Genomic DNA, 22,377 nt, shown 5'->3' with positions numbered 1-22,377 from the left:
CCTGCATAAAACTGAACCATCCATTTTGAATGGACAGCTGAGATAACCCCAATCATAATGTCATGTTGCTACACTATTTTATTTTTAATGTTATTTTTACAAATCATTTTGACACCAAATTTTGAGCATTCACTCCTCTCTTAAAATTGCACCTGTAAAAATTATAAAACAAATATTTTCAATAAAAAATTACCAAAATACCCCCAAAATTTCAAAGGGTATTTTGGTCATTACATTTTATCAAAAAAATTTAATATTATTTTAGTTGCCCCCTATTCAGATGATAGCATGTACCAAATTTCATATTTATATAATTTATAAAAAAAACTAAAAAAAAATAAAAAATGTTTCTATACTTCCTATGCAAGATAGAAGTTCTTGTTTTTATATTTTTCACTAGTACGAAGTTAATAGAAGAATGGATTTTTCACTAGTGCGAAGTTAATAAAAGAATGGACGTCCAAAACTTGGTGTCAAAATAGTTTATAGAAAAAAAATTAAAAATAAAATAGTGTAGGAACGTGACATTGTGTTAGGAGCAACCTTAACCTCCAATCAAAACGAAAGGTTAGATAAAAGGAAGTATATAAGTTTTATGCTGTAGGAGAAGCATAGAAAGCTTGCCCATAAAATAAAATACTATGAAACATCCGATCTAGATCAATCGGTAAGTGCCTCACTTGATCTAAATTTGGACCGACTAGATGGGGGGAAGCATATAGCTTCCATGCCATAGGGGAAGGATAGAAACCTTTTTCTAAGCAAGTTTGAGTGGCGAGCTGCCTCAGTTAGCTCAAAGCAAGTTCAATATTTTTCAAACATTAACGGTCTCGATTTCCTCGGGGGATACATAAAGGGCTCAGTATATTGTTTTTCTAGTCGGCTGGTGTCTACTTGTTAAACAAAAAGTCTATTCATCAAGATAAAACAAATTGCAGTCATAGAAAAGCACTCCAAAGGAAAAAAAATACTCAGTGAAGTCGTATCTGACATTAGTTAATAGAGCAAAAAAGAAGCAAGCGGGCCTGTTTTTTACAATGCACCATGCTTATTTTGAGGATAAAAGATCCAAACAGGGAAAGCATATTTTTAGGGGGTTCACTAATTTCAGTGCTTCCAACTGTTGGAACCTCCACAATCGCCATAAGAAAAGAATGTGAAAATGCCTCCCCTTTTCTCTCTCAATTGAGAAACTCTACCTTGAATTATCGATTCTTCCATAAATCACCTGTCAATACCTGATTTATAAACCAAAAATGAGGTGGTACTGCAATACTTCATGGCAAATGTCTTCCCCAAAGAAGTTGGCTGAGAGAAGGCAAATTGGGAGGGCTCCATGATATAACCCATGAGGAAGTTCGTCCTACAAATCCATAACACCAGGAAACACGATAATTTCAACCAAACATAAACATATGAGAGAGAGAGAGAGAGAGAGAGAGAGAGAGAGTGAGAGACAGAGCGAGTACCTTGCAGCATCAAGCAAGCGAGTTGCTATACCCTTTCTCCTGCTGGAGGCCAGAACCCAAATGGCTCTTATGCCAGCAACGGCTGGCACAGGTTCCTTCTCACAAAGGATTGCAGTACCGATAAACTCATCTGCAATCTTCTCTGAGTTCTTTACATTAGATCTTTGGATTGTTTCTCTCTCGAAACTGACATTGCCAAAGAGAAGCACACCAGTTTTTGTTTTGAAATTCTCTTTTGCACTTGAACTTGATGAATTTATGATTGAAGGACAGTTTGAGATGACTTTGTAACCATATCTGATTGGTTCTGCCACAAGACAGCCAACAATTCTCTGACTCGAGATAAGTAGATAAACCTGCATGTGATGTAATTTGAACTATAAATTTGTATTTTTTGTAAACTAGCTAGAAGCATGTGCATTGCCCTCACCGCAAGGAAAGACTTCATTGAAGAATTAATGCCTACAATTTGCTAAAAAAAAAGAAGAAAAATAGGGATATTTCATAAACATAAGAATCTTCTAATTGCTTACTTGGGGGGGGGGGGGGGGGGGGGGGGGAGGGAAAGAAAGGAGAAAAACATCAGAATTCAGCATTCTAACGTATTCTTAATTTTAGAAACAAAAGGATAAACATAGCTTCCCAAAAGAAGCACTGCTTACAGAATTAGAAACACAACTATGCAAAACCAACAACCACATTAAAGCAAAATTTCCAGTCGTAATTCCCATAATTGGTAACTTCACGCCAAATAAATCAAAATAAGAATATATACGCCTCAAATTCCTTATCCATTTTTTTGGGTAAGTTCAAATTACTTATCCATGCATAGCAATATCATGATTTCAAGCAGCAAAGCCATATCTAGCTACCTTGCAGAGTTTATGCAGAAGCCACTCATCATCCAAATTAAGCTCCTTCACCATTATCTTCGCAACCTCTTGGACCTGACAAACCAGGGTAAGTTTGAAGAGGGTTTTCTTTTCTTAATCATACTTCTCTCAAATTTAAAAGAATTACAGATCAAGATGAAGATGAACCTTTTGTTGATGAGCAGGTGGATCGCTGTTCAATATCAAAACTATGCGCTCTCCATTATCCGGATATGTGCATATTACCCTTTCATTATACCAACCCTGCAAAATTCAGAGAAAGATTCAGTAAGATAGAGAGGAAAATTAGAATTGAAACTTCATATGACGAGCAGAGAGATTCTCAACAATTGTAACTGAGAGAGTTCCACGAACTCCTTAATTTTCTTGCTACAAGTGTTTCCAATCAACCGCCTCGCTAAATTCTATGAAAGGTGATAATATAAGAAACCAAAAATCAATGAAATTGAAATAGACTACTTAAAATATCACTTTATTTCATCCGCAACATAGAAACTCAAATTAAATTTTTAAAATCAATTTATTTCATCTGCATCTCTCTAAAGGAATTGAAACTGAATCTGTAAAATCAATCCATTTCATACATGTCAAAAAATTGAAACTGAATCTGTAGAATCAACGTCATAATTCATCCACAACTCTCTATGAGGGTGATCAAAATTCAGATTTGTATAATATTTGTGTAATTTCAAAACCATGAAAAGCCCAGAGCGGACTCTGTATATCAAAACAATAAATATTGGTGAAAACACCAGATTATAAATTGAAAATCTGGCAATTACCTTAAATTGAACTCCCTGGATGTATTTCTTATGGAATGCCTTGTGAACCCTCTCATCCTCTTCATCGCCACATGAATATCGCAGCCCACATAAAGAACACGTGTGAAGAATGAAATCAGATTGTCCAAGCTCCAAATAATATTGTGCATAACTCCTTTTCTTGTCGAAGGTCCTGCTCATTGGATTGCTTTCTTGCCAAGACTTAAATGAATCAGAAGAATAGTTTCTTTCAATTGAACCAAAGGAATTTCTTCTTGGCATGTTTGATTCAGAATGAGAAAGAACCAATTGGAGTTTAGCCTTGCTATCGAGTTTAATAGCTTCATCATCTTCATCAGAAGCTTTACTGAGAAAAAAAAAAGCAGATAAAGACCATGAATAACATCAAAAGTAAGAGCTAAAGCTAAGCGCCTATTCATCTTCACTCTCTTCACTAGCTGAAGTTAAAATAAATAGCCAATAATGAATAGCTGATAGGAAGATAAAATAAAAAAACCAAGTTCATCTTCATCTTCTCTCTCTTAACCAATAATTAAAAGTGGGACTTGGGTGGGGAATCCTAGGTTCCCTAATAGGAATGATCTAGAAAGATACAATCTTGGAAAGGATTCTCATGACATATTGTAATTGTAACCTCTTTCCATATGTATACAGATTACTGTAATCACATGAAGAAATTTAGTGAGAGAATATTTGTGTGAAATTCTCCATAACCATAGAGAGAGGGATATGGATTCTATTTATAATAGTTTTGTACTCATAGCATTTGGTAAGAATCCTTGATGTGAAACATGGACAACTTGTTTGTGATCGAACGATGTTGTAATGTACGAAGACCTTTTGTAAAAATATCAGCATGTTGTGCTGTAGATGAAACATAATCAGGAGAGAGAGAGTAATCTCTCCACTTTCAACTTTTTCTCGAATAAAATGATATTCTAGTTCAATATGCTTGGTCCGTGCATGAAGAACTGGATTAAAAGCAAGCTTATTGTACTCTGATTATCACAACGAAGAATTACACGCTGAATTCTAATACCCAATTCAGAGAGAATGTGGAGGTACCAAAAGATTTCAGCAGCCGTGGAAGACATTGCTCGATATTATGCTTCTGAACTTGAGTGTGAAACAGTCCTTTGCTTTTTACTACTCCAAGACACTAGAGACCCTGTAAAGAAAATACAAAATCCAGATACTGATCTTCTTGTATCATGATCTCCAGCCCAGTCAGCATCAGAATAAGCGATAAGGTTAACGTGTCTTCCTCCAATAGGAAAGAAAATGCCATCACCTAGGGTACCCTTTACATATCGGAGAATCCTTTTAGCTGCTACGAGGTGCATCTCATGAGGGTTATGCATAAATTGACATACTTCATTGACAGCATAGGTGACATCTGATCAAGTGAAAGTAAGGTACTGTAGACCACGAACAAGACTTACTATATAATTTTTTGGATCTTGAACATGATTACCATCGCTAGATAATCTTTTTGTAGTAACCATTGGCATTGGTCATGGTTTACAATTAGTCATTCCAATTTTTTCCAACAGATCTAATGCATCCTTGTGTTGTGTATTTTCATTCCTTGTCTTGTACGCTCAACTTTCACACCAAGGAAATACTTAAGATTTCCAAGATCCTTCATAGCAAATTGTGCTCCGAGCATTTTCTTTAGCTGACGTTATGTCATTGTCATCATTCCCTGTTACAATGATATCATCAACATAGAGAAGCACCATCACCAACTTTTGTCCTTTCTTTTTAAGAGATAGGGAGTTGTCTGCAATACTTCGAGATTAACCCCCTATAAGAAGACCTTTGTAGAAGCTTTCAAACCAAGCTTGTGAGGCTTGTTTGAGACCATATATTGTCTTCCTCTACACACAAGGTCAGACCCTTTAAATTCTCCGTACCTTGGTGGTTGCTCCATATAGACTTCTTCTTGGAAATCACCATGCAAAAAGGTATTTGTTACATCTAAATAATGTAAACTCCAACCGTAGAGATTAGCCATTGTTAATGCTAGTCTGACAGTTCCCATCTTTACAATTGGACTAAAAGTTTCTTCATAGTCCAACCCATACTTTTGATTATAACCTTTAGCCACCAATCTCGCTTTGTATCTTTCAATAGTTCCATCAACCTTGTACTTGATGTTATACAACCATCTACATCCAACAACATCCTTATTTTTTGGTCTAAGTACAAGATCCCAAATGTGGTTGTGATGAAGAGCAAGCAATTCCTCATTCATGGCCTCAATTCACTTATGGGTTTTTATGGCTTCTCTGTAGGTACTTAGTTCGAGGTATTTAGTGAGTTCAATGAGAAATGAATAATTTTAAGGGGACTGTTCATCATATGATGCCGAATCTTCTATCTGAAAGAATCTTCATTGTTGAACACCTCTAGATGATCGAGCTGGTTTATTAGTGTGGGTTGGTGTACTTGAAGCACCTTCTATGGAGGGACTAACATTGTTATTACCACTCGATGCGTGGTCAATAGCTGCAACTATCAAGGACTCAGAACTACTTTGTAGCAATGGTTGAGATCTAACAAATAACATATCCCCTGTAAGCGATGTAATAAAAGAAGGTAAAAGTTGTGAGTCATCTTTCTTGCAAATTTTCTTTTCTTTCTTATAGAACCATCCCTCATCAAAGGTCACATGACGAGAAACATGTATTCTTCCGCTAGGAGGAGAGTAGCATCAATATCCTTTATGCTCGTCATTGTACCTAACAAACGCACATTCTTCAGCCTTCACAGAGAGCTTTCGCCTTGAGGATTTATCAATATGAACAAAACACATGCAGTCCAAAGTACGCAAAGTTGAGTAATCGATAACTTTTCCTGTGAGCATTTGATATCGAGACATATTGTTTGGATTGGCAAAAGTTGGCAACCGATTAATAACAAATACAGTTGTATGAATGTCTCACTCCAAAAATGCAACGGTATCCCGATATGAAATATTAAAGACAACCCAATTCACTGATGTGTCTATGTTTTCGCTCTATTACACCATTCTGGCAGGTGTATATGGACCAGAAAACTGTTGTTTAATGCCATGAGTATTACAGAAAGATCTAAAAGCACAATAAGTAAATTCACCACCATTATCACTACAAAGGAATTTAATTTATAGTTGAAAATGTTTTTTTGGTGAATTCTTTGAAAGACCGAAAAAGCTTTAGATTTGGATTTTAAACATATATTCATGTAAACCGGGTGAAATAATCAACAAAGCTAATATAATAGCAAGAGCAAGAGAGAGAGGTAACATCAGATGATCCTCATAAATCAGTATGAATGGGTTCAACGAAGTGAAAAGTACATTTATTTGCACCAGTGTTTTAAAATGCGGGATGCGGCCCTAATGCGGTGGGGTGCCAATGCGACGATACGGCCCTGATACGGGTGAATCGCGATGATGCAGTCAATAAATGTAAAAAAATTCTAAAAATTATTAAAAAATAAGTTAATACATAGAAAAAAATATGAAGGTGATATATGTGATAGTAGATATTTTAGTTTAATGATTAGCTTCAAAACTATTAGCTGTCGAATATTCTGTATCCAGTTATACACTATTCCCTGATAAAAACTAGAAACTTGAAATCAGCTTCATAAAGCATTCAACAATCAACAACCATCAGTACAAATTTGCACCGTAAGTACAACTATAATTAAGCACAACCATCAACAACCATAAGTACAACCATAAGCACAAAATAATGATATTACAACATACAAATCAAAAGTCAAGCTCAATAAGAGTTAATAGTTAATAAATAATAACTTATTACAATCATCCATTTTAAGAGTCAATTTTGAAATTTGAACTTCATTTTTTCAAATATCAATCAGACAAGTCATCTCGAGAGTCATCATGCGCATCATCAATATCATCCTCAACAGCCTCCATGTATTCTTCTTCATCGGTCTCCTCAGAGTCAGCTTCCTCCTCGACCTCTGAAGCTAATGTGCGAGTGCGACTAGACCCAGCAGCTCCTCTACTCCTTTGTGCTTTAGTGTTAGGTCGATCTTCTTCATTAACCCCTGTTGCTAGCTCGACATCAAGCCATGTAAGATCCTCACCCTCAAACACACGCTCTTGTCTAGGATCCACGGTCCACTCACTTATGGAATCACCATCGGCTTCATATAATTAATAAGGTTGAGCTTCGTGCGATTTTCATACCTCTCCCTAAGCCGCTCGTTATACCGCACATAAACCAAATCATTCAACTTTTTCTGCTCCAACCTATTTCTTTTTTTCGTATGGAGCTGTGGTAGAAATTTGAAATCAGATAAATTAAATTTTAGATTAGAAAATTGAAATTCAAGAAATAAGGATTAAGGAATAAGGAGTAAAGGACTTACATGCTCAAATGCACTCCAATTGCGCTCACAACCACATGAGCTACATGTGAGATTCAACACTCGAATAGCGCGACGTTGTAGACTTGGTGTCTTGCTTCCATATAATGCAAACCATGCAGCTGTATAATATTTTATAATTTAGAATATAGTTAAAAATTAAGGGTATAAAATAAACAATGGAACTATACATAAAGTAAGAGACAAGTAAGCTTATTTTTGTGTTTTTGGCCTTTACCTAGATCTGTAGTGTCCCTATTTCGGGTGGCAATATCTCTCCCAAAGTTTCCCAAGGCTAACTTGAACTTAATCAATTGATGGCTCTAGATCTCATCCTGGATATCTTTGTCTGGCACCAACCTCTCCAGCACATCTAAGAACCCACCATTTATTACACGATCTGACTCAATGGATGGGTGCTTGTAGTGAAGAGATGGGTTTAGAAATAACCGGCTGAATGGAGGTGCCTATGAAGCTGGGTATCCCATCTCTTATCAATAATTTCAAGTATAACCTTGCGCACATTTTTATCATCCTTTAAAACATCTTTTATTTCAGTTCTTACCCTAGTCATTGCCTCATGTATGTAGCCCATGGCGGGCTTCGCATCACCATCAACCAGTCGAAACACTCTCACTAAAGGGCGAGCCACCTCCAATGCAATAACTATTTGACTCCAAAAGGATGTATTCAGAATAATATTTTCAGCCTTTCTCCCATCCTTATGCTTTGACCATTTGCTTTGACTATATTGCAAACATGGTCCTTCAAAAAGGGCTCTAACCTCATGTAGTGAAGGAGGAATAAGTCCTGGACCATACATGCAAAACTATTCAAAGTTATAGTATTAAAAGGAATGCCGGCCATGTAAATCCACTTTGCAATCCACTTACATACCGACTTCCTATGTTCTTTCTTATATTTATTGTCAATTGTGGTTTGTTTTATTTTTTTCTCTCCTGAACCACAATTTCGAGACTAGGGGTGAAAAAAGAATCCATTGGCCCCTTAGAGAGAGGTGTTCTTCTCTCAGCACTACCACCAATATTTATAACCCTCTCTTGATGTTGGAGTATGAGTACCCCTTTGCCTCAAAGCAACGTCAGACATATCATCATCATCATCATCATCATCATCAACATCATCAAATAATTGCATATCATCAACTAATTCCTTTCTTTTCTTTTCTTTCCTTTTTTCTCTTTATCTTTTTTCAATCTATCCAAATATTCTCTAATCTCCTTTTTTATATCATCTGTAGCTTGTGGGCATGCTCTTACATTCCAAAAAATTCTGGCTAAATGCTCTTTTTGTCAAAAAATACCACCCATATAAGTATTTCCACAGAGCAAACATATCACACAATTTCTATCTTTCGAATTTTTTAGTTTAGCATATTTCCAAGCCGGATCCGTTACTAGAAGATTGGGAAGAAGACATTACCCCAAAAATAAGTATAACAGTATTATTGTACAATAAAGAATAAAAAGTTACCGACTTTGTGAAGTAGTGCTCGATTTCTTCACGACCGCTGAAATCCCCAATTTCTTATCACAAATTCACCTTAACATCCTCAAGTCAACAATCAAAGGCATCAAATGAACATCCAAATATCAAATAACTGCCAAATCAAAAATTTGGATGAAAAAAAAATTTCGCCAAATTTTTTTTTTGTTCGATTTGATGAAAAAAATGCCACAAAAGTGGCTGAAAATCTTTGTTTAGGGGGTATAGTAACCCCCCAAACAGTTTCCCTAAATTTTGGAACTACAAAAAGACCATTTTGCCCCTCCCCCATGAGATGCGGTCTGATGCGGTGCGATGAGGGATGCAGCCATGATGCGGCCATGATTCGGCCTGATGCGACGCATATGCTACCGCATCTGTCAAAAGCGCATATGCACCAGTACGCGATGCGCATGCAAGCGCATCCCGCATGATGCGGCCGCATTTTAAAACATTGATTTGCACTAAATAAAGGTAATTGGTGATGTTTTCCAACCTGACAGCCTTTGCAAGCAATATTGCTTGGCACTTTATTACATAAAGAGGGCAAGGAGTTGAGTTTATTCAAGTGGTCTACTATAGCGTAATTGGTGTGAGCTAACCAATGATGCCATAGTTCTGCAGAAACTCTAGGACTACTTGTAGACGCTAGGACAACAACAAATAGGGCATGGACTTCATCACTTTTAAAAAAATAGAAGTTGTACCGACGTTCTCCTTTAGCAAGGACCTTCCTACACTTGAGATCCTTCACCAAAAGAGCATTGGGTGTAAATAGGAAGGAACAATTAAATTGGTCAATAAATTGAGATATAGAGAGGACATTTTTCTAAAATTTAGGGGCAAAAAAAACATTAAGCACTTTTAAGGAACCCATAGATGAAGCAACAGAGGCACTATCAATATGTGAGATAGGGACTGAGGAACCATCACCCATAATGATACGACATAAACCATTATAGGGAATAGCATTAACAAGCAAACCTGAATCATGAGCTACATTATTTGCAGCTCCAGTGTCCACAATCCAACTTGCCTCAGAGGGTGTGGTGAGAGACATAGAACCCAGAGAGTGGGTCTTTATATTAGGGTTGCCTTGAGAGTTCTGTCAAGAATATCGATAATAGCAATGAGGAGCGAGATGATTTGTGTGACCACAAATTTGACAAGACTCAACAACGATCCTCTTCATAGGGTGTGTTGGTGGTGTTGGTAAAAGTCCTCGTCCTCGACCTGCATAGTGTGTTGGGCCACCTTGAGCACTACTAAAGTTGCCACAACCAAGTACTCTTCGTCTTCCACGACCTCGTCCTCTTCCTCTACCTTTGAGCATTTGAGAGGATGCATAGAGAACCTCATTTGTAGGTCCAGACGTAGTGGTTGAGTCACTATTTCCCATAGATGAAAGATTGAACAATGCATGTTCCAGTAGGAGAGGGCGAAGCCATAACTGAAGAAACAAACAGTTTGTATTTCCTCACCAGGCCCCTGTAAAACATAGCGAACTTTTTCTTTGTCATAAACTAGATGTTGTATAATTGCCTACTGATCAAAGAGAGATTTCATCTTATTCAAATACTCTTGAATAGATTGTGCCCCACATGTGCAATTTGGAAGCTCGGTGCAAGGGTGCATCAATCGCACCTCAGATTATTGGGCATAGGAGTTCATAAAGGGTAGGCTAGAGTTCTTTGACAGCGACAATGTCAAGAACCTATGCCAAAATATCAAGGAATAATGTAGAGTTGATCCAAGCTATGATGAGTTGATCACGAGCATACCACTGTTCATATTCTGATTAGGAGAATTTTTATTAGAAAGGAAGAACTTATGGGGCTCCGGTTTAGAGCCATCAAGATGTCCTATGATTCCTTGGCATCTAGCAAAAGGAATAATGTGACTTTTCCAAAGTAAAAAATTGTCATTGGATAGCTTGATTGTCACAAGTTGAGGAAGAAGGTTCGGGAATTAAATGGATGAAGACATGATAAAAGCAATATAAAGCGAAAGCAAGACGAGGGATTTTTTTTATGAGAGAGAGACAGTAAGAAGGAAGGACCCTTTTTGAATAAGGGGTTGGATCAAGAGTTGGCATGAAGAGAGAGAAAATAAATTTTGAGAGAGAGAGGTATGTTTCCTTTTTGATATAAAAAAGTCTTATGAGAGAGAAAGGATTGTCCTTTTTGGTTGATGAGGGATTTTTTTACTAGAGAGAAAGGAGACCGTTTAGGGGATGTACAAATAGAAAGAAGATAACTTTTTTTAGAGAGAGAGAGAGAAAGAGGACTATTGTACTTTTTGGTAGATGAGAGAAGTGTTTTTTGATAAGAAGTGTTTTTCGATAAAGTGAGGAATGTTGCCTTTTTGGTAGGAAATAACCTTGCGAGAGAGAGAAATAAATATTATCCTTTTTGGTAGGTGAGAGGAGAGTTTCTTTTTGAAGAAAGAATAGTGTCTAGAATAGAGGACTTTCTATGGTGATGGTGAAAAAAGTAGATTAGTTGAATGATGGTGACTTTGCTTTGATAATAGTAGAGTACAGGAGAACGGTTAAAGATACCTTACTTTAAAGGAAAGGATTTGCTGCCTTGAAGAAAGAGGAGTAACAACAAGATTTAGGGATGAGGTCAAGGCCCTTTCTGAGAGAGAAACGTAAACAACAATAAATAGCCGTGGGTGACTTGGGCCTTTTTCTTTAACTTGAAGAACTCGTTGAGAGAAAAGAGGAAAAAAAAAAAGACCTCAAGCACCGATACCATGAAGAAATTTACAGAGAGAATATTTGTGTGAAATTCTCCATACCCATAGAGCGGGATATGGTCTATTTATAATAGTTTTTTACTCTCTGCATTTGGTAAGAATCTTCATTCATACTGATTTATGGGGACTATCTGATGTTACCTCTCTCTGGCTCTCGCTATTATACTATAGCTTTGTTGATGATTTCACCCGCTTACATGGATATATTTTTAAAATCCAAATCTGAAGCTCAACAAGTTTTTGTCTCTCAAAGAATTCACCAAAAAAATTATCAACTGCAAATTAAATTCCTTCGTAATGCTAATAGTGGTGAATTTTTTTCTCATGTTTTTAGATCCTTCTATAATACTCACGGCATTAAACAACAGTTCTCTTGTCCACATACACCTGCCTAGAATGGTGTGGTGGAACAAAAACACAGACACATCAATGAATTGGGGTTGTCTTTAATATTTCACAATAAGATACAGATGCATTTTTGGAGAGATATTTCATACAATTGTATTTGTCATTAACCGGTTGCCAACCTTTGTCAATCCAAGCAATATGTCCCCATATCAAATGCTCACAAGAAAAATTCCTGATTACTCAACTTTCCGTGCTTTTGGTTGTATGCGTTATGTTCATATTGATAAATCCTTAAGGCGGAAAGTCTCTACAAACGCCGAAGAATGTGTTTGTTAAGTACAGTGACGAACATAAACGATATCAATGCAACTCTGCTGCTAACAGAAAAATACATGTTTCCCGTCATGTGATATTTGATGAGGGACGATTCTATAAGGAAGAAAAGAAAATTTGCAAGAAAGATGAGTCACAACTTTTACCATATTTTATTACATCACTTGCAAGGGACATGTTACCTACTAGATCTCAACCATTGCTACAAAATAGTTTTGAGTCCTTGATAGATGCAGCTATTGGCCAAGCATCGAGTGCTGGTGACAATGCTAGTCCCTCTATAGAAATTACTTCAAGTACACCAACCCACAATAATCAACCACGTCAGTCCTCTAGAGATGTTCAACCATGAAGATTCTTTCAGATATAAGATTGAGCATCATATGACGAACAGTCCCCTGAACATTATTCATTTCTCATTGAACTCACTAAATATCTAAAACCAAATACCTCCAGAGAAGCCATCAAAACCCCCAAGTGGATTGAGGCCATGAGTGAGGAATTACATGGTCTTTATCACAACCACATTTGGGATCTAGTAACTAGACCAAAAAATAAGAATGTTGTTGGATGTAGATGGATGTATAAGATTAAGCACAAGGCTGGTGGGACTATTGAAAGATACAAAGCGAGATTGGTGGCTAAAGGTTATAATCAAAAGTATCAGTTGGACTGTGAAGAAACCTTTAGTCCAGTTGTAAAGATGGGAATTGTCATACTAGCATTAGCAATGGCTAATCTCTATAGTTGGAGGTTACATCAATTAGATGTAAAAAATACCTTTTTGCATGGTGATCTCCAAGAAGAAGTCTATATGGAGCAACCACCAGGATATTGAGAATTTAAGGGGTCAGACCTTGTGTGTAGATTAAGGCAATATATGGTCTCAAACAAGCCCCACGAGCTTGGTTTGAAAGCTTTTACTTATAGGGCGTTATTCTCAAAGTAGAGTAGAAAACTCCCTATTTCTCAAAAAGAAAGGGCAAAAGTTGGTGACGTTGCTTCTCTATGTTGATGATATCCTTGTAACAAGGAATGATGACGATGAAATAAAACAACTAAAGAAAATTCTTGGAGCACAATTTGCTATGAAGAATCTTGGAAACCCTAAGTATTTCCTTGGTGTGAAGTTGAGCGCACAAGACAAGGAATGAAATTGACACGACACAAGCATGCATTGGATCTATTGGAAAAAATTGGAATGTCTAACTGTAAACCATCACCAACCAATGGTCACCACAAAAAGATTATCTAGAGATGGTAATCATGTTCAAGATCCAAAAATACATAAAGAAGTCTTATTGGTGGTCTACAGTACCTTACATTCACTCGACCGGATATCAAGTATGTCAATATATGCATGACCCTCATGAGATGCACCTCATAGCAGCTAAAAGGATTCTCCGATATGTGAAGGGTACCCTAGGTGATGGCCCTTTCTTTTCTATTGGTGGAAGACAGGTTAAACTTATCGCCTATTCTAATGTTAACTGTGCTGGAGATCACGATACAAGAAGATCAGTATCTGGATTTTGTATTTTCTTTGCAGGGTCTCTAGTGTCTTGGAGTAGTAAAAAGCAAAAGACTGTTGCACGCTCAAGTTCAGAAGAAAAATATCAAGCAATGTCTTCCACAGCTCCGAAATCTTTTGGTTCCTCCACATTATTTCTGAATTGGGTATTAGAGTTCAACATGTAATTCTTCGTTGTGACAATTCTCATGATATATTGTAATTATAACCTCTTTCCATATGTGTACAGATTACTGTAATCGAATCCTTGATTGAGTCAATCAAGGATTCTTATCAAATATAAAGAGTACAAAACTATTATAAATAGAACCCATATCCCTCTCTATGGATATGGAGAATTTCACATAAGTATTCTCTCTCTAAATTTCTTCATGATATCAAAGCTTAATTTTTTTTTTTTTTTATTCTCTTTTCTATCAACATGTTCTACAGGTGAAAGAAAAGGGCCAAAGTCACCCACAACTATTCTTGTTGTTCACGTTTCTCTCTAAAAAAAGGCCTTGGCCTCTTCTCAACATCTTGCTACCACGCCCCTTTCTTCAAGGCAACAAATCCTTTCCTCTTCAAAGCCAAGGTATCTTTAACCATTCTCCTGTACTCTACTTTTACCAAATCAAAGTCACCATCAATCACCTACCACAACACCTCTTTCCTAATCAACTTTCTCAAAACTCGTTTCTCACCATCACCATAGAAAGTCCTCTATTCTAAAACCTATTCTCTCTTCAAAAATAAACTCTCCTCTCACCTACGAAAAAGGTCAATATTCCTTTCTCTCTCTCACAAGGTTATTTCCTACAAAAAAGGCAACATTCCTCATTTATCAAAAAGCACTTCTCTCGTCTACTAAAAATGACAACATTCCTCTTTCTCTCTCTAACAAAAAAGTTATTTTCTCTCTTCGTACAACCTCTCTTACCTAAACAGTCTCCCTCTCTCTCTCTAGTAAAAAATCCCCCATCAACCAAAAAAGACAATATTCCTTTCTCTCTCTCATAAGATTGTTTTATACCAAAAAGGTAACATACCACCCTCTTGCAAAAGTTATTTTCTCTTTCTTCATGCCAACTCTTCATACCAACTCTTGATTAAACTCGTTATCTAAAAAGGGGACTTCTTTTTTACTATCTTCTCTATGTCATAAAAAATAAAAAAATAAAAAATAAAAATAAAAAAACCTCATCTTGCTTTCTCTCTATATTACTTTTATCATGTCTTCATCTATTCAATTCCCAAATCTTCTCTCAACTTGTCACAATCAAGCTATCCAATGAATATTTTTTACTTTGAAAAGGCCAAATTATTCCTATTGCTAGAGGCTAAAGAATCATGTGACATCTTGATGGCTCTAAACAGGAGCCCCATAAGTTCCTCCTCTTTGATAAAGACGCTCCAAATCCAAAATATGAACAGTAGTACGCTTGTGAGCAACTCATCATAGCATAGATCAACTCTACATTATCCCATGATATTCTGGTACAAGTTCTTGACAATGTCACTGCCAAAGATCTTTGGTCTACCCTTCATGATTCCTATGCCCAACAATCTGAGGTGCGATTGATGCACCTTCACATCGAGCTTCAAAATTGCACATGTGGAGCACAATTTATTCAAGAGTATTTGAATAAGATGAAATCTCTCTTTGATCAGTATGCAATTATACAACATCCAGTTTATGACAAAGGAAAAGTTCGCTATGTTTTACGAGGGCTATGGTGAGGAATACAAAATATTTGTTACTTAGTTATAGCTCGACCACCTCTCACATTATATACATCTTTCCGCCCTCTCCTACTGGAACATGAGCTGTCGTTCAATCTTTCACCTATGGGAAAAAGTGACTCAACCATTGCATCTGGACATACACATGAGGTTCTCTATGCACCCTCTCTCCAAAGGGAGACGAAGAGGACGAGGCCATGGAAGAGGAAGAGGACTTGCTCGTGGCAACTTTAGTAGAGTTCAAGCTTAATGTTTTTTTTTTTTTTTCTCTTTTCCATCAACATGTTCTACAAGTGCAAGAAAAGGGCCTAAGTCACCCACAACTATTTCTTGTTGTTCACGATTCTCTCTCAAAAAGGGCCTTGGCCTCTTCCCTACATCTTGTTGTCACGCCTCTTTCTTCAAGGCAATAAATCCTTTCCTCTTCAAAGTTAATGCATCTTTAACCATTCTCCTGTACTCTACTTTTACCAAAGCAAAGTCACCATCAATCACCTACCACACCACTTCTTTCCTAATCAACTTTCTCAAAACTCATTTCTCACCATCACCATAGAAAGTCCTCTATTCTAGAACATATTCTCTCTTCAAAAAGAACCTCTCCTCTCACCTACCAAAAAGGTCAAAATTCCTTTCTCACTCTCACAAGGTTATTTCCTACAAAAAAGGTAACATTCCTCACTTTATCAAAAAGCACTTCTCTCATCCACTAAAAATGACAACATTCCTCTTTCTCTCTCTAACAAAAAAGTTATTTTCTCTCTTCGTACAACCTCTCTTACCTAAACGGTCTCCCTCTCTCTCTGGTGAACAATCCCTCATCAACCAAAAAAGACAATATTCCTTTCTCTCTCTCATAAGATTGTTTTATACCAAAACGGTAGCATATCTCTCTCTCTCAAAAGTTATTTTCTCTTTCTTCAGGCCAACACTTCATACCAACTCTTGATTCAATCCATTATCTAAAAAGGGGACTTCCTTCTTACTATCTTCTCTATCTCATAAAAAATAAAAAAGTAAAAAATAAAAATAAAAAGAAAAATAAAAATAAAAATAAAAAAACATCGTCTTGCTTTCTCCCTTTATTGCTTTTATCATGTCTTCATCTATTCAATTCCCAAATCTTCTTTCTCAACTTGTCACAATCAAGCTATCCAATGACTATTTTTTACTTTGGAAAGGCCAAATTATTCCTATTGCTAGAGACTAAGGAATCATATGACATCTTGATGGCTCTAAACAGGAGCCCCATAAGTTTCTCCTCTCTGATAAAGATGCTCCTAATCCAGAATATGAACAGTAGTACACTTGTGATCAACTTATCATAGCATGGATCAACTCTACATTATCCCATGATATCCTGGTACAAGTTCTTGACAATGTCACTGCCAAAGATCTTTGGTCTACCCTTCATGATTCCTATGCCCTACAATCTGAGGTGCGATTGATTCACCTTCACATCGAGCTTCAAAATTGCACACGCGGGGCACAATTTATTCAAGAGTATTTGAATAAGATGAAATCTCTCTTCGATCAGTTAGCAATTATACAACATCCAGTTTATGACAAAGGAAAAGTTCGCTATGTTTTACGAGGGCTTGGTGAGGAATACAAAATATTTGTTACTTTAGTTATAGCTCGACCACCTCTCACATTATACACATCATTCCGCCCTCTCCTACTGGAACATGAGTTGTTGTTCAGTTTTTCACCTATGGGAAATAATGACTCAACCACTGCATCTGGACGTACACATGAGGTTCTCTATGCATCCTCTCTCCAAGGGGAGACGAAGAGGACGAGGCCATGGAAGAGAAAGAGGACTTGGTCATGGCAACTTTAGCACACTATACATGTCGAGGAAGAGGACCTTTACCAACACCACCAACACACCCTATGAATAGGACCGGTGATGAATCCTGTCAAATATGTGGTCGCACAAATCATCTCACTCCTCAATGCTATTATCAATATTCTCGACAAAATTCTCAAAACAACCTTAATATGAAGACCCCCTCTTTGGGTTCTTTGTCTCTCACCCCACCCTCTGAGGTATGTTCGATTGTGGACACTGGAGCTACAAATCATGTAGCTGATGATTTAGATATGCTTGTTAATGCTATTCCCTATGAAGGTTCATGTCGTATCATTATAAGTGATGGTTCCTCCGTTCCCATCTCACATATTGGTAATGCCTATGTTGCTTCGTCCATGGGTTCCTTAAAAGTGCTTAATGTTTTTCTTGCCCTTAAATTTCAGAAAAAAGGTCCTCTCTGTATATTAATTTATTAACTAATTTAATTGTTCTTTCCTATTTACACCCAATGCTCTTTTGGTGAAGGATCTTTGGTCCGAGAAGCTCCTCACTAAAGGAGAACGTCGGGGCAATCTCTATTTTCTTAAAAGTGATGAAGTCCATGCCTTGTTTGTTGCAGTCCTAGCCTCTACAAGTAGTCCTTGAGTTTCTGCAGAACTATGACATTGTCGATTAACTCACACCAACTATGCTCTAGTAGACCACTTGAATAAACTCAACGCCTTGCCATCTTTATGTAATAATGTGCCAAGTAACATTGTTTGCAAAGGCTGTTAGCTTGGAAAACATCGCCAATTACCTTTTTTTTTTGTACAAATACCTGTACTTTTCGCTTCCTTGAACTCATTCATACTAATATATAGAGACTATCCAATGTTACTTCTCTCTCTACCTCTCACTATTATATTACCAAGTTCCATATCAGACTCAGGCGAGTCCAAGTTGGATCGGGAAAATTTGAATAAGAAACATTAAAAATTTATGAAAGACCATGCAGACGACTCCAGGTCTTTCGGCACAATATCTCCTAGCTCTCGATCCTATCCGCCTTGGGTGGCTCCCGATCCGAAATCAGCAATTTTAAACTCTTAACTAGCCAAAATAAAGATGAAAATGCTATATAAGACAAATCCCAAGAAGCACAATCAAGGAACCAATTATTTTTCCAATCAAATGAATCTCCAGTATTGCTTGAAATATAGGTTACTTGTAAAATGGTATGCAATCTCTATCGTTGCAATCAAGTGAAGTTATCTATGAATCTCTAGAAATACCTTTTTGACTTCATCCAAAATTACAATGAAAGGAAAAGAGTTCGATAACAGTGGAAGAAAAAGCAATGCTAATGAATCAATTTATAGGTCGTAACTTGTGGTTGGACATAATTTAAACAATACACAAATACTGATTCGAATCCGATTAGAAACATTACTAACCCTCCATCTGGAGAGAGAAAAGATAATAAAAAACTAACAACTTCAACAAACCATTTCCACCTATCCTGAAAACCATGAACCCTAACATATGCAGAGGGGAACTTCATACTTGCATTAGATTAGATCTTACCAAGAGAGTTTGCTTACAGGAGTGCGGCGTCTATAAGTGGCTAGAATATCATCTCTTTCTCTAAAAGTTGCGTGGCCTTCCAATTCACTGGTGAGAGGAGAAGAGTCGATCGTTGCAGAAGGCTTGAAGAAGGAGCTGATCTTCGACTGTTTAGAGAGGCCTGACATGGCAAGCTAGGGCTGAATTCCTAGGGTTTTCTTCACTGTAAGATTAGAGATGGAGAAATCAATTTAAGTTTCCCGCTAAATTAGTTATAAACACTAATATTCCTGCCAATTCAGTTACAAACATAACCAGACCAAGTTGGACCTAGCTGGGAACTAGAACAATAAATCTTTGTAGAAAGAAAATTATATGGTAGACCCTCACATTTGCACTATTCATATAGCCCACGGCTCAATCACCCACCTTGAGGGAACACGAGACCGAACTGTTCAAAATAAGTCAAAGAATCTGGCTCTAAAAAAATTGACTTGAAATTCAAAAGGGTGCGGTTTGTATAAAGCCTAGGCTCTAAACAATCAAATTAGAGCCTACCTTTAAATAGTGTCGAGAAATGTGGTTTCAATACTCGAAATCTTTGTGAGAGCCTTAAAATATATTTTCATCTTTATTTATAAAGTTTAAAGCTTCAAAATAGCGTAGATCAACATATCCATAAAACCTTGAAAATCTTGAAAATTGACAGTTCAAAAATGCATTACAAAATACACTATTTCCAAAACATGAAATCCATTTTTTTTCATGTGCATACATCTTGATGTCGAGATGATCAATTTGAAGATATTTGGGTATCAAAACAACCTCTTCTAGTGAGATTTTTGTGGTAGGCTCAAATTTGATTGTTTAGAGCCTCAACTCTGTATAAACTTTTCCTTATATATATATATATATATATATATATATGAGCAATGATCCAATACAACGGTTGTATTATAGTATAATGCAACGACGCCTCTACAAAACCATGTTTGTGGTATTTGTATGACCCCAAATTTTGCACACACACTCTCTTCATCTCAATAATCAATCCACCCCAAAAAAAAAGTTCAATTTTAACCCTATGTCAAAATGAGTCCCCTCCAAAAACAAATCTAGACCATTCATTTTGTGCATTTCAAGATATTAGCCTTTATAAACTCAATATCATTTTTTTCTTTTTTAAAATTGTTCATCCAATGATAATAAATCCATTCAAAAAAATTGGAAATGAAAAATCCTTCTAAGGCCTAGATATAAGCATCTCACCAAAATGAACGGCCTATGTTAATTGGGCTAAAAAAATACTTTCTTGGTTGTGTTTTCAATTTTTTCTTTTTTTGTGATTGTTCATTAGAATGAAAAGTATGTATATTTCACATTTTGGATCAAACAAATGGCCATAAGATGGTTTTTTAAGGTTATTGCATCATTTTACTATACAATGGTTGCATGAAATCATTGCCCTATACATATTTATATATATATATATATAAAAACATTTTGATTTGACCAAAAAAATTTAAACATGCAATCAATCCAAGGATATGAGAAAGATAAACAATATAGAATAAACTGTTTTAAACGGAGACTCATATACCAAACCGTCTTTCCTAATGTCGGACCGACACCCTATATTAAAAAAGTCAGGCATTTTTATGGAAACAGTTTTAAACGGAAACTTTTTGAAAAGGTCAGGAAAAAATAGCGTAATTTTCATAACAACGTAAAAACGTTTAAAACACGCTTTTTTATATTACGATTTAAATCAAGCCAACAAATCGTATATTGTTTTTGAAAGAATTTTTATTATTATTATTGTTTTGTGCTTTTGTGTATTGTAACCATTGCTACTTTTATGCTTTTGAAAAAAAAAAAATTATTTCTAATAAAACCTAAAATAGAAATTTTTATCAACACTGTGTTCTTCAAAGCCACAGTTGCAGATTGAAGGCATGAATTCTTTTTTCTCTTTTTTTCAAACTAAAACAAATAGATGCAGATTTCAGTTGTTATTATGGAAAATCATTGTGTAAATTTTATAGCAAATCATTTCGTAAAGTAAATCATTGTGTAAACAAAATGCAGATTTCAAAATGCAGATTTCTGATAATTTTTTTTATTAAAATACAGTTTATGGCACAAATTAGAGCTCAAAACATATACTGATGAATGAGAAGTGTGACTACAGGACCAAGTAATTAATATTTTGTTTGGGATTATTTGATAACAAAGATAAACAATATAGAATAAACTGTAAACTTAAAGGAGTTTCTCATACCTAATCCTTCAGCTCTGCATGCTGTTTCCCCAAGAAAATAAAAAACCCTCTTCCTTTTCTCTCTCTAAAAATCAGTTAGGCGAAATCTGTTAGGGCCTCTTCACAAATCAGTATAGTTAGGGCTTTCTATCGAACAACATCCTAAGAGAAAAAACCTCTTCAAAATATCCCAAATCAGCATCCCATCCCATCTTCCTTTTCTCTCTCTAAAAATCAGAGAAAAACCCTCTTCAAAATATCCCAAATCACTATACCATCTTTCTTTTCTCTCTCTAAAAATCAGTAAAATCAGCTAGGGCTTCTTCCATTAGGGTTTGTGAAGCCGATGACCTCTTCCTTCTTTCTTCTTCTCTCTCTATAAACCCGCTATGAGCCCAGGACTATATGCTTCTCTTCCTTCTTCCCCCTCTCTCTAAACCGTTAATACAGAGGTGTAAAACCCAAATTTCCACGAGGCTCTTTTAAATTAAAGAAATTTATAAAACTTTAACCATAGTTATGGAGTGACCATAGTCACCATACTATAGTTAAAGCATGGTAACGAGAAAACAAAAATGATGTATTTTTCTTCGGGGTGCAGTTTGCATGTCGACGGCGGTAAGGTGCCTTTTCAAATTTTTTCATGGTATATATTTTTAATGTAAAATGTTCTTAAGATTATCTTAAAATTTATTTTTATATTTAATTATAAAATTTTAAATTGTAAAAATGACTAAAATCAAGTAGATCTATAAACCTATGAAAATCTTGAAAATAGATGGTGTAGATAATATGTTGTAAAATGTATTATTTTTTAGACTTAAAATCTTTTTATTTTTTATAGTCATCAATCTCGATGTCGAGATAATCAATCAAAGGATTTTTCAACATTAAAACTACCTCTTCCTATGGATTTTTTAAGGGCATCTATAGTTATACATTATGAGGTAGCATCCTTATATAAATTTTTTCATTTGTTTGGTTTTGCTAAGTAGGTGTGATGTTTAAGTAATTAAAGAATAA

General features: G+C 36.0%; 1 protein-coding gene across 2 annotated transcripts; it reads right to left on the bottom strand.

Moving 5' to 3' along the window:
- Positions 1 to 968: 968 nt before the first annotated feature.
- LOC18444427 (protein CHROMOSOME TRANSMISSION FIDELITY 7) lies at positions 969 to 21,827 on the bottom strand. Of its 2 annotated transcripts, none has more exons than XM_011628833.3 (7): positions 21,376 to 21,827; positions 19,116 to 19,317; positions 3,145 to 3,490; positions 2,510 to 2,605; positions 2,342 to 2,416; positions 1,470 to 1,825; positions 969 to 1,363 (listed from the first exon to the last, which is right to left on the bottom strand). In XM_011628833.3, exons 2-7 carry the CDS (start codon positions 19,280 to 19,282, stop codon positions 1,225 to 1,227), a joined length of 1,179 nt encoding a protein of 392 aa, XP_011627135.3. In that variant the 5' UTR covers positions 19,283 to 19,317; positions 21,376 to 21,827; the 3' UTR covers positions 969 to 1,224. The 2 variants fall into 2 exon arrangements, with proteins under 2 accessions (XP_011627135.3, XP_088708755.1); XM_088852629.1 differs by having other exon boundaries at positions 19,133 to 19,317.
- Positions 21,828 to 22,377: the final 550 nt, after the last annotated feature.

Source organism: Amborella trichopoda, chromosome 11, assembly GCF_054954075.1.
Source record: "Amborella trichopoda isolate Santa Cruz 75 chromosome 11, AtrichopodaSantaCruz75HAP2 v2.0, whole genome shotgun sequence".
Classification (NCBI taxonomy): domain Eukaryota; kingdom Viridiplantae; phylum Streptophyta; class Magnoliopsida; order Amborellales; family Amborellaceae; genus Amborella; species Amborella trichopoda.
Note: the sequence above shows the minus strand (reverse complement) of the source record. Positions and strands in the feature narration are given on the sequence as shown.

Bases quoted from the DNA above. Each gene is read 5' to 3' on its own strand.
- LOC18444427 (XM_011628833.3), bottom strand. From the start codon at position 19,282: ATGTCAGGCCTCTCTAAACAGTCGAAGATCAGCTCCTTCTTCAAGCCT. The intron at 1,826-2,341 runs GTAGCTAGATAT...CATCACATGCAG, and splicing joins TTCTGCATAAACTCTGCAAG to GTTTATCTACTTATCTCGAG. The intron at 1,364-1,469 runs GTACTCGCTCTG...ATGGATTTGTAG, and splicing joins CGCTTGCTTGATGCTGCAAG to GACGAACTTCCTCATGGGTT.